The 16,702-nt window shown below is 35.7% G+C and overlaps 1 protein-coding gene across 1 annotated transcript; it reads right to left on the bottom strand.

The window, feature by feature from the left end:
* Nucleotides 1-1,136: 1,136 nt before the first annotated feature.
* Nucleotides 1,137-16,630, bottom strand: LOC132271625 (histone-lysine N-methyltransferase ATX4-like). The gene is made up of 23 exons (XM_059773073.1): nt 15,019-16,630; nt 14,849-14,904; nt 14,554-14,767; nt 14,165-14,290; nt 13,981-14,049; nt 13,794-13,862; nt 13,567-13,658; nt 13,368-13,460; nt 11,572-11,707; nt 9,357-9,462; nt 9,169-9,268; nt 8,543-8,667; nt 7,733-7,878; nt 7,234-7,338; nt 5,220-5,284; nt 4,777-4,984; nt 3,833-3,922; nt 3,667-3,723; nt 2,924-3,013; nt 2,247-2,333; nt 2,055-2,129; nt 1,658-1,758; nt 1,137-1,495 (listed from the first exon to the last, which is right to left on the bottom strand). Exons 1-23 carry the CDS (start codon nt 15,988-15,990, stop codon nt 1,405-1,407), a joined length of 3,273 nt encoding a protein of 1,090 aa, XP_059629056.1. The 5' UTR covers nt 15,991-16,630; the 3' UTR covers nt 1,137-1,404.
* Between the last annotated feature and the right edge of the window lie 72 nt (nt 16,631-16,702).

Raw genomic sequence — 16,702 nt, 5'->3', positions numbered from 1 at the left:
CATATTAGGTATGGAACAACACCCATTTAATCAGAAATTTATTCAGGTTGAAACCAGTCAAAAGTTCAAAACCAGGAAGAATTAAATATATATATATATATATATAATCTTTCTTCTTTGTTTTTTTGAAAATTTATATATAATCTTGTCTTGATAATGAAATACAGATAAAACGTGAAAGACAAAGAAATTTCAAGGAAAGTGACAAACCGAGAAAGACCAATCAGATTAAACTAGAGTATAGTTGAAAAGAAAGATGGGTAAATAGGAATCATACTTGATAGAAGTAAAAGAAGGCGAAAATCATGTATGATTTCAAAACATCATTGAATTACTATATAAATCCATGAATATATATATATATGATGAAGACGTATATATGCAACAATTCCACTCTCCCTCTTCTGATCATGTAGTTGTCACCGTCACGCGGTTGAAGAAGAAAGGGTTAGCCAAGCAATGATGTATTCATTTACTTAAACAAAGGAGGGGTATATTGGTAAATTACTTTCTCCTGTCAAAAAACCAAAAAACAAACCACCGTTAACTCTGATAGGGGGTGTATGATCCAACAATTTTCGTCCAACTTTAATATGAGTGAAACTTGGAAGATTTGTCATAGCATTTTACCCCTATTTTTTTTCATGTCATTGCTTTGACATTGATTCAAAAAAATTCGTGGAATGAGCATAATGATTCACGCGCAGCCAAACATGGTAGAAATAGTTCTGTTCACATGTGACCCCACTTACATTGGTACTATGCACCCTTGTTTACTTGTGTTCTGATTTGAAGTTTGGAACTAACTCTCCATATGAAAAAAGACAGCCCTAGCTTTTCGGAGATGTACTACAGCCGCTTTCACCTGCATTGTCACCTAGTTGCAGTGGAAGTGGGGGCACCAGATCATTTCTCCATTTAAGTTTTACCACTTCCGAAATCACCTTAATAATAATAAAAAATTTATGGTGATAAAATTTACTATCATTTAGTAAAATTTCGTAGTAGTAGTGAAAAGTGCACTTCACATCATCAACATCAACACATGCTAAATTACAAGAAAATTTTACTGCTGCACAGGCTAATGGAATTCCAGAAGCAAATGTAAATAAACTTTAAATTACAAAGAAACCTAATACACAGGAAAAAATTGAATTAACATTTAATGATTAAATAAGGATGTGTGGATCAATCAATTTACAAAAGATGCCTGAAGCCGAAGAGTAGGCAAATTATAGCTTTTATTAAGCTAGAAAGATTGACAGAAGAGAACGAAAACTAAAATACACATATTTCTTTCAAAAGAAAAATGACAAAACTCAGTAAATGAACTGTGAGGTCCCGCGGGGGAGGGGCGTAAGTTAGTGCTCCTTGTGGAGAAACAATGGCTGTATTCTGTGTGACCTAATTCATGAACTTTCGGCAGTTTGGAGCTTTACACAAACACGGGACTTTGAATTCATCGCACTCATCAGGGTCAAATAAGTAATCATACCTGCCAGTTTTGCAACCAAAGATGATGGATTATGAGGTAAACTAGTAAACATCTGACAAATAAATAAAACCACCCTCCCTGCAACCCCCAAAGACACAAACATGTGCATGCAGACATGAAGACACACATAACGCGCACACAGATAGAGAGAGAGATACATACGTTAATTCATCACCAGCAGACACATTAGTCTTGGCAATGAGTACAATCCGACTCTCATCGCCACCCACACTCATGATCCTTGCATAGCAGTTGGGCATGCACTGGGCCAATAACACAAAAACAGGTAAGAAGAAATGCAAATCTGTGCATTTATTGGAGACATATAGCTCAAATGGCAATTAAATAACAGGTAATCAATAAAAAATACATGATAGGGTTATGATAATAATCTGTTTTCCTATTTTATAGATTCACCTATTTTAGTTCTTCCCTCGTTTTTTGTAAAATGTGGGAACACTTATGGACAAACATGATTGGGAACTTGCAGACAATTGCAAATAGGAGGTAGAGCAATCCTAGAGCACAAAAGAATACCCAGCTCCAATGAATTACTTACCGAATGGTTTATTAAGCGTGCAATGTTCCCTTTATCCGTGGCATCCACCACTACTTCTTCACTGATCTTAAACAGCTGCAGATTAAAATTCACCACTTTAATGCTAGGAAGAGACTGCAATATGAATTATAAAAAGAGAGAGATTTGCGTAACAATTTATGTTCATTACACCTCCAAAAGCAATTAACTCACATAGCAATCTTTGCCTTCTATACGGTACTGTGCCTCCCTCAGATCTGCAATACTGCGCCTCACCTGTTCACCACGATATTCCAGAACCTATACAAATACACATGCATGCAAAGTACATAACTTTTGTACTTTAAACCCAAAAATTGAGAGGGAGGGAAGGGGGGGAGGGAATTGCAGCCAAGTAGAATCCTTAAGACAAGGAATAACCAAAACCCTCACATAGAGAAGCATTAATGACGGGTGCACACAGACTAAGCATTATGGTTTGCAAAACATTAGTGTATGTTTGTAGTATTTGGATTATGCACTAGGTGAATAAATTTATGCAATTGATATTGCATATGAAATGAGACAACATTTCTTTCCATAGCAACTAAACCAGTCTTTATGTGTGAAGAATCACTTTATGATTTCATAAAATAGCAACATTAGCTCTTTATTATCATTTCTAGTGATGACTTTACAATAATTTTATTACAGAGCATGGAATTCTGCTGTCAAAGGCTATGGAAAACAGATTAGAGTGGCTTCGAGTCCACAGGACTTCAAAGCACACTCCAAGCCAATAGAAGTTTCATGAAGTCTGCAGAAAGCTTTCATCTGGGACTTTAAGCACTGATATGCAAAAAATAATTAATTACTAAAAAGATTGTCATTAAAGAAAAATAAGTACATACCATTTCTCCTTCTTGGATGTTTCGTCGTGCAAAGAGGCCCCAACCATGTATTCCGGATCTACCAAAGCAAACCCGATCATTTTCGGTTCTCTGGAGTCATAAACAAACATTACCCACAAAAAAGTGAGAAAGACGATCGAAGAAGTAATAAGCCTAAGAAGCACGGACACTTCTATGAGGTGTTGTGTCCGTGTCAGACATCGATACTTCATGGACACTCCAGGACACATCTTCGAACTTCATGACAGTGTCCATAATTAATTATTTATTTATTTATTTATTTTTTAATTATTTCGGACAATTGGTCGACACATCTTTGACACTTGGCTGACACATCTTGGACACTTGGTTGACACATTTCGGACACTCGACAACATATCCCACACTTTGTCTAATACAATCCTAAAAATCAATATGAACATATATCATTGTGTTCAACATCTTTTTCTTTAAAAAATTGACAATAAACACGTCACAGTATGTAACATGAACAAAAACATAATTACAACGACAAGATAGAATAGAAATATCATATTCAAATAGCTTCACTTTCTAACTTATGTAACTTCAGTATAAACATTATTAAATAATTACAGTGTTATAATTGTCTTAATCAATAGATAAATAAATGAAAATTTATATTTATATTAGCCATGTCCATGCCCTACTTTTCTAGAATTTGACGCGTCGGCGTATCCATGTCGTATCGTGTCTGTGTGCATGACAAATTGATGAAAATTTACCTGTAAGTGGTAAAGTCGTTCCCTGAAAGTAGAAAAGTTCTTCGTCTCCACTATTTCCTATTTAAAGGAAAACTATAAATGTCAGCTCTAGTTGTATTTTATTTTTAATTTTTTATGGTCAAATCAAACCAGAGGAAAGTATCACTAAGAACGAGAAATAATTTACTCTGAATGCGTTCAAGCTTTGTATTGTGCTCAAAGAGTGATGGCAAGGTCCCATCAACCGATGGGCAATGGCCTTTTCTTCTCCAGTCCTCTGGTGCAAAAAGAAGAGAGTAGCGATCAGAATAGGTTCATGCAACAACAGTAAAGATATAAGAAGTTTTGGAAAACAAATCACTTAAAAATAAAAATAAAAAATAAAAAATAAACCTAACCACCTTATAACAACAGGCCTTGAGTTCCACTGGACTGGTATTCATTAAAAATGATATAACACCAGCAATACATCATGCACACACTCAATGATATAAAATCACAATAGAACAGTATAAATGAGTTTGATGATACGGAGAAGTTAAAAAAATGGCAGGAGTCCACTATCAATGGGTTGTGCACCACTTCACAAAATGCAGCTAGTATAAAGCAAAAAATAAATGTAAATGGAAGCAAAACAGAAGCACAAAGATGGACTTGTAATAGCGAGTGCACATAATTTAGAAGGAAAAACTGAGCTGGTGTTTCTCCATTTCCAATTACCATTCAGAACATCTTAATCAGTCAATGGCTACCATAAAATGGATTTACTTAAAAACTATTGGACTAGTTTTGTCATCCAGAAAATCACCAACAATGCAACAAAGAAAGTTGAAGGTAAAAACTTGTACAGGAGTGACAGCAAAATCTTGGACACGAACTTGTATAAACAGCATACAAGAGGATAGCGACTGAACAAGAATATGCAATCACCCCTGCATATGTTCTATAAGATACGTTCGCATAAACGAGTCTGCTTACTTGACTTACAAGAACAATTATGTGGGGAAAAATGGAGTTATCACACAAAGAAACAGGGCGAATCTAGACATTTTACGACATACACCATTATGTAGCAGTAAACCATTTCAGGCAGACAGAATATATGGAAATATAAAACTTTTATGCACATACCTTATTGATAGATCTTTTATAGACCCGGCATCTTGCAGCGGAGAGTGGCTCAACATCATTGATTTCTGTTGTCGGAGCTTCTTGAAGTTTTAATCTGTTAGAAGAAATTAGCCTTGAACCAGTCCGTTTTTTATTTTGCAGTAGGCTTTTGGTGGAGAAAACCCCTAGAGGAGACTGTATAATTAGAACCGTATCTGGATTTGGAGCTCTGCACAGAAAAATCATAACCACAAAGTCACAAACGTAGCTACAGAACGATGATACGCATGCAACTGCTCTTAATAGATGACAGGTAGAATGAAATATGCCCATGAACCCTATTACCCAGAAGTCATGGGAGAAAATGGAAATATGGCTGCAAATTACTCTTAAAAATAAGCAAATAAAATAACAGAGAGAGAGACAGAGGAGTTCTTTTCAAACCAAAAGTAGAGAACTCGAACCTGTGATACGCGCAATATGAAACCATTTTTGTAATCTGTCTCCCATTTTTTTCCAAGCTATGCAACTGCAAATTAAAAGTCATTTATATTACGTGATCAAATTAGCATAAAAATAGCACCATGAAAAAAATAAAATGGAACAACTAATTTATTTTCACCAAAATGCAAACATATAGTATAAAAAAGAGATGAAGTTACAGGCCAAAACTTAAAAGAAAGAAAAGAAAAAAAATGATGGGTTAAATCAATTCAGTTTAAAAAATTGAGTGTTAAATACGATAAACTTGGACAGAACATCACATTAACCACATATAATGTTCAAATTTGACGGTTTAAAAAATTAAGCAGAAATCATTTCTCTCTTTGAGTCTGTGGTATAACTATCAAACTGACGAGTGAAATTTGATGCCTATGGAAAAACTCCTCTATGTGAAGGTGGCATCCTACCACTCCCTAAAGCTGCACCTTGACTTAAACATTGCAGTAGATAGTCATTATCCTTACCCATTTCTCTTATTCTTTTTGGTCATGTCAGGGTTGCTCCTCTCTGTTTTGAGTAGAAAACAATCCTTATGAAGGCACACAATTACCCCCAAACCATATGCATATGGTAGGATAAAAAAGTTTCTTAAAATTTTTATTTTTTATGTTCCAAGTGCATAAACTCAGAAGAATTAATACTGAGAAGTCTGATTCGTCAACTAGCTATCATCTTAGCCAACTCACCAACATCCATGGGTTCCTTACCCATTTATAGTAAAGAGGTAAAATAGTGTTTTTTTTCTTTTCAAATTTAGCTGTAACATAATGACTAGGAAACATAGGATTAAACAACAACTTAGCATCCACGACATAGAATAAGATCAAAATTTTAGTATTTCTTGAAAATGTTAGATGTTCTAAGGGGAGAGAGAGAGAGAGAGAGAGAGAGAGTAATTTTGCCTCTTTGGTTTGAATGGAAAGACTAAAGGCCATAAGATACGAATTTAAAGGACAAATCCATTTAAGGGTATTCTGGTTATCTATTCCTTTCTTTTCCCTTGTGATTCTGATTCTCCCATATTGAATTTGTCAATTTCGCACAAAACCAAACTTCTTTAATATAGAAAATCTCCAAGTCCGCACACAAAATTATGTATAAGAAAATGAGTAGTTACAAAGAAGCTTACAATTGCAATGAAAATTGAATCAATACATTTTCACAATCTCTTGATCACACATATACAAATAAAACAACTATTTTTTAATTGTTCCATAATTGAGAAGATTTTGTAAAAGTAGAAAATTACAGAGATCTAAATATTAAAATAGGTTTTCATTTCAGAATTGAACATAATTCTCCTTCTTGGACGTGAGATTGAGATTCATCATTTTTTAAGGCTCTAATAATCTTACTTCAAAAATTATTTTCTAAAATTTTGTCACTTATAAAGCTTCAAACAATGTATAATTATAAAAAATTACTGGTTGATTCTGCTTTTCTTTAATCATGTGTCACATATAAAAAAATATAAAAAACAAAATAAAGCAATTATTAAAAAAAATGAATAAATTTTGTGAGAATTTATATCCGAACCATTTTAATATTCAAACTCCTACAACCATTTCTTTTGGCCTACAAAACATAAGTCATGCCACACACACAATTCCCATTAAGCAATCAGTTGACCCAAGTTACTAACACAATAACCATGCCTCATGAAGATGGGTAAGAAAAAAACTTGCAATGCAAAAGACTAAGCAGATTGAATATTTATTCAGTGACATGAAAATTATATTGTTAACTATCCTTAATCCAATTATACTTTGCAACCAGAAGGTGTGATATGTTCATCTTGCGAATTAGAAGTACTAATAAAGTCTGATGCAGTTCTACTTATCAAAAATAAAGTCTGATGCACTTCTTCTGAACTCCCAACCCACTTCAACAAATGAAGCACTTCGGGGGAATGTATGTATATATCTATATATGAAGTAAGAATTCTATAACAAATCGAAAGCAATGAAAACTTACTTCCATGCGATACCCAGCCCTTGATGCACACATTGCGTGGTAATAAGTGGAACACTTGCAACATTGTGTGCAGGAACCATGAATTTGCTTACAGATTACACATATCTGAAACTCATAGAAACAAACCATAATTTAGATTCCAACAGTGAAGTTCAAGCATACTAGCAAAAATCATATCATCATCCCAGCATGCTAACATTTTCAACTAAACTATATTAAGAAGAATATATCAATCACAAAAATTTGCACTCTTCACCTTGACAACATTAAACAACAATCATTAGATATATTTTTTTATGATGCAAAATTTGGATAATGGTAGAAGATTATTCATTTTTACGAGAAACTTATGACAGTAAACAGGTTTATAATGGAATATATCATGAATTTGTTTTGTTATATCAGGACTTCCATCTGTAGGATGAGAAACATCATAAAATTTCCATATATAAAAAGAACAGAAAAAGGGTAACTCTAAACCAGTTATAGTTCAAACTACCTTTACAAAAGAGTGTGATGGAATTCTCAAGATTCCAACAGCAGGCTCCATTTTTTCATCATTTGAGAAAGACACTTCAGGTTGAAACCAGGCACAGGTAACATGAACCCACAACGAATCAACATCAGTAGGTTTGAGAGCACCTCCTATAAACAAAAAACAACCATTACAAATTCGAACAATTTACAATTTTCAATAAAAAAATATAAGCTTTACAAATACTTCATCTGTTATCAAATCTTAATTACGCAATTGAACGTAAAAAGGCAAAGGAATTTGATTGGATGAAAACTGGGATTATATATTTGTGGTCAACACATAGTATGCTTCCATAAATGCCCCTGGCTTGTTAAACGTTTCTTGCTATGCTCTATCCACAAAAATCAAAGTCCGGGCAAATTTTAAAAGTTTACAGAAAACAAATTATCCAAAAGTCTTCCTCGCACTGACAAAATGAGATCAATGTCCTGTTAAAGGTCCTTTTATTCAGGATTTCAACTTTCCACCACTCCTACTTACCCACAAAATTCTCTGCAACTTTAAGATGGTAAAGGATAACAAATAGTGACAGAGTGATATAAGGGACACATGCTAGGTAAGGGACATGAGCACAGCACATGTTACCCCTCTAATTTGCACTATTAGAGGGTCAACAGCAGAAAGGAAGATGCCACAAAAATCAAACTTTCTCAGCTACTAGATTAAACTTTTATCAGATTCTTTCAATTACAAAATTAATTAGTTTTGAGACCTGCAGATAAAATGACCAACTCAAAATTTGTTAGATCTAACTCAGTCTAGTGGTCATGCCTTTTACAGGACAGAGGCAACACTCCCGCTTGATTTCTGGTGTCTCACATGCTCGGCAAACCCATGAAGTGAAGTCCCGGACGTTTCTTGCACCATAGCATTCTTGATGGACAGCTATTTGACATCTGAAAGACATCAAATATGAGTAATATAGTGTAGAGCGCTAAATTTCATTACAACGTCTAAGCAAGAAAAAAAAAAAAAAAAAATTTGCTTTTGCTAGCCAGATATACTGCAAAAGTTTCAACTGAAAATGAGAAAGAAAGAAAACTTAATCACTCATATCTCATTCAGCTTACAATGCCATGCAGATGTGACTAAATGCAAAAGATAGGTGCAACGGCAATACTTGAGGGAATTATCAAAAAGATACAGTGACTAGGGTTAATAAAAAACTTCAAACCATCTAATCCATTCTATATCATAGGGTTCTGCCACAGTTCTAGAAAAATGTCCACAATTGGACAGTCCAAAATTGCCTGACCTCACTGTCTGTATAATTTAAGGCAGACCAACTCATGGAGGAATCTGGAAGCTAGCCTTTAGATGGTGCATGGTTAATATTTCTAGATATTGTTTTAGTGAACCAGTTTATTTAGACACAACATACTACTTTTTGACAATACCTGTTGCAGATAATAATTTTGTTGTAGTCCCAATCTTCAACCCATCTACATACGGCACACCGTTCTGTTGTCCACTTGGCATAAACAGGCTCATATTTCTCTGTCAAATAAATATATTGTGAAGTCATTTCACTGGTTGCTACTAAGGCGCAGCAGAACCATATAATTAAATTGAAAAATGAGTATACCTTGCAGAAAAGCAAGCAACTTCTGCTTCCGTACTTTATTAGAAGGCCGTTTAAGAGAATTTGCGGACACTAGAGTGCGTTCATGATACTCTGCTATCTGCAGCATCTGTGAAGTCAAATGAGATTCTATTAGACACATGTATCTCTTATTTTAAATAGCAGTCATATACTGACAAAGATCTGTGTAGTGAAGCATACATAATCATTACAGCAATCAACCTTGCTAATTTAAAACAAGAAAAACGAGGGGGGTCAAGAATCTAGAAAACCAGCAGCTACAATTCTTCTTCCTCTAATATAAACTTTAAAATTAGTACTTATAAAATGCATCAACAATGGACGTATCACTGAGGTAGCAAAGGGGTCAAAAAAAATGAAAACAAGATAACAAGATAAGATTGAAAACAGATACACTATCAATGGGATATAATATAAAATTTTGTTTTAAAAAACTAATAAAATGAAAAATATGGATATTAAGAATAGAATAAATGCTTCTGTCCTGGGTTGGATGCTTGCAATAATTTGATTTTCACTGTCTATTATCTATGATATATCAGCCCTCCAGATTACAAAAAGAGTCAAAGTTCGCCACACTATTAATTTTTTGCACATGCAACATAGTCTTTCTTTATTCTAAAAACTGGTTTCAATGGTGAATATTCAGCTTCCGGGAGTGGCGCAGTCATGTTATCATTTGAGTCTAGCTTCTAAAGAATTTTAGTTTGCCCTATTTTAACAAAAAATGAATTTTCTGAGAATTTCTGTGCATATTTCGTTCCAACAGGACTGCTGTCCCATTTTCCGTTTAGATCATAATTCATCGCGCCCTATGGTTTTGGGTGTGACATGATAATTGACTGAGTAAAAATAAAAAAACACTAGATGGTACATGACCATTGCCAACAACATATGTATGCATCCGAAGTCCTGAACAGGATGTGCCTTGAATTCATGTGACCAAAAGGATATCTATTAAAAAAGACAGTAAACAGGATCCCAGATGTTTAAATGCCTTTTCAGTTTAATTCAACCTGGTTCATAATACACGACCTTCAATTCACCCATATGGACAACCATAATTCTGGACTCCTTAAATTTTGATCCTAATTCTGTTTCTACCCAATATAAACTTCAAACCTAATACAACTATACTAAATATTTTCTTTAGAACAACAATAACAACCAAGCCTTTTCTAAATTACTTGGGTTTGCTACATGAATCCTATGTTTCCATTCTGCTCTTTTTAGGCCATAGCCTTGGTCAATCCACATGCTATCATATCTTTCTTTATTAACTCCACCCACATTAGCTTTGGTCTTCCTCTTCCCCTAGTACCTCCCTCAATGTGGACTATGTCACTTTTCCTAAAGCTCCCGAATGCGATCATTTTCTAATTATATTCATTCTAGACTTACCGCAGATAAATCTCAACATACGCATTTCCGCCACACTCACTTTATGCAAATGTTGTTTCCTACCTGCCCAACATTCGGTACCATAAAGTATGGTTAGTCTAATAGTAGTTTGATAGAACTCCCTTTTCAATCGTAAGGTGGGATACGCCTATACCACAATATACTTGGATGCACTCCCCCATTTAACCCATCCTGCCTTGAAAATATTTTGTTTACGACTTAAAAATCAATTTTACGTTCACATAAATATAAATAAATATGGAATCGGATGGATATGTGTACATGCATTTACAATCTATCATGGTCTCAAGTATCAATACATTTGCAGTTTTCTCAGGCTGGTGATAATTGTGTATATTGGAAGATACTAAGGTCCAATCAACCATGGCTCTGAAAACTCATTTTGGCCATGATATGAAGTCACTCTCAGATGGTACAATGAGTACCAGGATCAATCCTTGACATCTATGCTGCTGTACGCTCTATCAATTTTTTATTTTTTTGAAAGCTCACTATCAATTAGATTAACTGTGGCATGAAATTATAAACCAAAATCTGAAGTACCATGTAATCAAATGATTTTTAAGGGGTTATGAGATTGCAATCGGAGAGGAAGAGCAAATCCTGATTTGTTTTCACTAGCTAGTAAAACTGAAAAAGCATTTCATCTTCTTAAAATCAAACATATATAAAAATACATATGTCTAAGTATACATGCATATATAAATCATCATAAACGGAGACTTGAGGAAAGAAAAATTATGCATAATGACAGAGGTCAATTTAAAGTACAAACCCATTGTTCCAGTGGTAACATTGAACCTTTGACCCTGACACTGGTCTTCCAGTTTTTCACTTTGGAACCCGTATGTTTCTCCCATTCGCTAAGTGCCTGTTTTTTTGTCCCACAAGACCCACACTTGCATACAACTCTAAGACAGAAGAAGAAAAAAAGATAATTAAATGTAAAAAATCACAATACGGAAAGGAGTGAAGCTATGGATTCAGAACTAAAATTATCTGAGTCAGAACTTTCATAGATCAGAATATGATAACATAAATCTTGTATCATCTGGTATAATAATCAAGTAATGAAGCAAGAGAAAGGAAGGAGTATAATTTTCACCTCACAACATCCATGACTTCTTGTATCCTTCCAGAGTTAAACCAAGTTACAAAGAAATTATGAGACTGAAAAAATATTTTCTCCAATTATAGTGTTTTTTTTATATGATTCCTCTATTTAAATAGTTCGAGACAATTAATAAGATACAATAGATTGTGTGTTGGGGTTTTGGGGTGTGGGGGGGGGGGGGGGGGGGGGGGGGGGTGGGGGGGTGGGGGGAAATCAATGTCAAATTTCTTCTCCATTAATTGCTATATCCCCTCTTTAACTCTTCCCTAAAATTTCCTACCAAAAGTTCCAAATTCAGATATTTCCCAACTCCTGAATTTAACATAAAAAATTTTGGAACCTAGATTTGTTACATAACAGAATTTATTAAAAGCAAAGAAACCATATAGTAAAATGCAAAGTGATGCCACAATCAAGTTTACCTATACTGTTATATACACTATGTCTATATATAGGGGGGAGAGAGAGAGATTGAGGTAAGGCAGTGGAGGTAAGGCTGCATAGATTTGACCTTTCCCAAACCCTGCAATGACGGGAATCTCATGCTTGTGCTAGCCCTTTAGAGAGAAATGGAGGAAGCATTTAAGAGCAATGATTTTTAGAATATAATGGGGAGCCAAAGGACCTCAAGAGTATCTCTACAAATATGCAAGGAAATTATATGGTTATTTTTTCATTACAAAATGAGAATCTAAAACTGCTTATTTCAAAAAAGAATATAGTGTTTAGATGACTCTTATGTTCTAGTATAAGTTTGTTTACTTTTGTTAAGGCCAAATGAATTCCACTACAGTCAGCAATGAAATTCCAAGAATCCATGCCTCTAAAATTCAAACATAAAAACAAGGGTAGATTTGCTCATAATCTCTAATTATGATGCAACTACGATCCATTCACACCATAAATGCAATTCGATGAACATATTATTGAAGATAAGAGAGAGAGCTAGGGAGCAAGGAAATGCCTGAAAGGTCAAAGAATCCGTGTCAGACATGGCCCACCACATGCTGGAAATGCAAAATGAAGTGTCTGGATTTTTATTTTTTCCTAATTTTGGGACACATTGCGAACACAGCACAGACACAGCATGGACACGTGTCAGACATGCGTGTTGCATTGTTAGGGAGCTTTAAGAAACATTTAAAAGGAAAGATGGGTCGAAATGTAAATATGATGACTTCTTTTAAAATGATATTTAAAAGACAGGTTCATATGACAGTAAAACTGATTCATATGCTAATTTCTGACTAACTCTAAGATGGACATTTTTAAAAAGAATACCTGTTCTATGATATTCTGAGGGAGAAATTTTGGCATAAGAAATAAATAGCTTGAGATCATGAATTTTATGTCATCCATACAAAAAAGAAGACAACAGATAACCACAGAAACAAATGTAACAGTTTATTATTCCTATAAGAAATCAAATACAGATTCATAAATTTAATTATACTTACAGATGAAGGCTTGGAAAGTAAATGCCTTCTACTCCCAAGCAGACAACAGTCACCTTGTCAGGGAGCACCAATTGACTATTACTTTTGTTATTTCTGTATCACAACATTCAACATCCTTAGACATATTGAAGTTAATTATCCAGTTTCAATCTCAATGGCAGACATGCAGTTGCTGGCAAAATAGACCAACCAAACTTACTTGACCATAGGCTGCCAGTTCTCTGAATCTGATAATTCAAAATTAAACTTGGCTTTGCATTCGGGACAGTAGTAATCGTTGCCCCTCGGATCCTTAGAAACAAAAGCAACAAGTAAGCTAATTTTACATTCTCCATAAATGTGCATATATATATATACACACACACACACACACACACACAGATTAAAAAGAACAATGATGCTGGCTATAGAGAATGATGAGAACACCTTAAAAAGATCACTGGAAATTTTGTCACACTCTGCATGCACCCAAACTTTACAGCCATCACAGCGTACCTAACTCAGCAAACAGATCCAAGCATATATTAGTAAAATAAAAGATCCTAGAACTCATCTACAGTAAGCTAATATACATATATAATCGCAACATTAGTTCAACAGTAGGCTGCCTCACCCAACTCCCACTATCAGAATGATTCCAAACCTTCTTGCATATGCCACAATAATGTTTTTGTTTTGTTAACTGCAACAAAATTCACGCCACTGTTAATATATGGCATCCAGCTTGCAAACAACTTCAATCCCAATGCTAGATAAAACTAGTGTGAAAAAACCCAGGAAAGGCTAGTTAGACAAACCCTGGCACAGGAACTACATAAATGACCGCTTTCAGGAGTTGAAACCTTCATTTTCTTGGGAGTTTTAATTGAAAGGCTCGATCCACAGCATTCACAGGACAGCGTCACTTTCTTTTTCAATACACCCTGCAAAAAGAATATATATATATTTTTTTAAATTTTATAAATACTGAGAGGACCAACCTTAAATCATAAGAGAGAATTGTGATCATAGCATGCAAATCAGAATCCTACAGTTACAGATGAACTAATAACAAGTACACGCCCAACCACTGTAAAAACCAATTCGATAGTATGATTGTCATTTCGACCCGCTTCCTAAAAATGCCAGAAGATCCCAAAGCAATAGTACTAAATGAAGAAAAGGGTGAAGGCTGAAGGTAACTTGCCTGGTTCCTGGAGTCGCATTCTTGATCCTGATTAGAATCAGTAGCCTCTTGGACTCCTCTAGGAAAAGATTCAAGATAATCTAGATTCCCAGCTGCCGCATTAATCTCCACCATCAACATCTCAGTAAAGCCTTGTTCTGCCAGAAATGCCTCATCTATTGCAGACCGAAGATCACCAGGCTTGCTCTCTTTCAAATAGGTCTGCCCCTGAAACCTGAACCAAGCAAAATTTAAGCACGAACCCAAAATAGTCTTGGCACACAATTCAGATATAAGGGAAAGAACAATTATACACCTGTCTACGTATTCTACAAACGGAAATATCATCCCACGTTTAATCCAAGCATAGTCCTGCTCCTCAACATCAAAGAACCTCAATCAATACAAATGCTATTGTTAAACAAACAATTTAAATCAATAAAGTCTAAACATAACAAATCAACTTAGTATAAAAATACTCCTTACCCGTTGCGTACCATTCCCAGAGTAACCAAAGAACATCACACAAGCTGCCCCGGCAACACAAAAATTTAGAACCTGCTGGGGAGCTTGTTTTGTCGGATCAAGAAAAATGGCTGGCCAAGCAGGATAGTTCTTCCCTGAAATTGCCCAAACTATATCACCAGGAACAAAGTCCTCTGGCCCATACAACCCATTTTTTCTCTCAACATCATCCTTCGACAATTTATCAATTCCATTAATGTCTATAGCTTCATCCAGTTCTCCAACTGGAGACTTCTCAATATCAGCCAATTGCTCATGGAGTGATGTTAGAGAGCTACGAGAGCTCGAATACTTCCTAATGTCAAAACTCTTCAATCCTTCACATCCAAATTCTTCTCCTTCTTCCTCCAACAATGTTGTGACTTTTCGGCACTGATATCTAATTTTATACTCGTTCTGCTGTTTACTTGCAATGTGGTCATGAACTTTAGGGTTTTTGAAGGTGGGTTTCTCCTTGCAAGGAGTAAATTCAGGGTCCAAACTCGATTCACGAACACTAGGTTTACTCTTCTCTTTCTTCCAATTATCAAGAATTGAATCATTGAATCTAGAAGGGAGTACCTGAACCCTCCCTCTTGACGTTCTCACCAGAGGTGGCCGTGGAGCCTCGGGTGCCCGATTACTCCTCCCATTCACGCCCTCTATGGACTTCGACTCCGCCTCGTTGGGGCAGTACGAAACCTCCGTGAACCACGACGCCGCCGCTATGCTGTCAAAAGCTTTCTCGCCAGCGCCTAATAGGTGTCGCAGTCCATAGTCACCGAACGGAATTACGCCGGCGGCGACTTCCCCCAACAGATGCAGAGGATAATAGCCGTTCACCTTCCGTTTCTTCCGATTCCCCGAATTCTCGTCGTCCTCACCACCCGAGTCGCCGACTCTGCACCGCTTCAGACTCGGCATTGCCGATTTCAAGTTCCGCTTGATTATCATCCTCCCCAATCACAACCCCCCGATACCTCCAAACCCAAATTCCGCCACCAAAACCCCCCAATTTCACAGAAAGAACCCTAATTTTGATCCCTACAAACCCTAATTTCAGACACAGACTCGAACAGCACACAAACTTCGCAGAGACGCAACAGAAGAAAAACCCAAAAAAAACAAAAATTTCCCGAGAAAGAAACAATAAAGATGGAATGAGAATCCAATCCAGAAAACACGCGACAGAAATCAGAGGGAATTGCGCGGGAAAATCCTCTCTGATCGAGAAAGATCGAAAAACCAGTCCGCAGAGCCTACCTAAATAGGGATCTCTGTTCGAACGAAGAAGCTCTTAACTGCTCAATAGACTTGTCCACGATAAAACACCTCCTTATAATATTATATTACTTAAATCATAAATCCCTATATATCTCTCAATATATAATTTTTTTTGGGATATATATCTATATGTATATATAGAGAGAGAAAGATCATATACACTGAAAGTTAGAGAGAGAAAATGAGACGAGGGGGGAATAAGGATGACTGGCTTGAAAGAGAGGAGAGAGAGACAGAGAGAGAGAGAGTTGGGTCGGTGTTATGATTACAATAGTATGTTGTGGCTAAGTGAATTAGAGCGCATTGAGTCCTGACCGGCTTTCGAGTCCAATTCTGAGGCAGTGTGTGTCTGTGTGTGCAAGGTGGCAATCTGGTTCTCACT

The sequence above is a fragment of the Cornus florida genome, unplaced genomic scaffold (assembly GCF_030987335.1).
Source record: "Cornus florida cultivar Cherokee Brave unplaced genomic scaffold, ASM3098733v1 CherokeeBrave_3.0.0_Hap2_Chr08, whole genome shotgun sequence".
In the NCBI taxonomy this organism is placed as follows: Eukaryota; Viridiplantae; Streptophyta; class Magnoliopsida; order Cornales; family Cornaceae; genus Cornus; species Cornus florida.
This window is presented reverse-complemented; position numbering and strand designations above follow the sequence as displayed.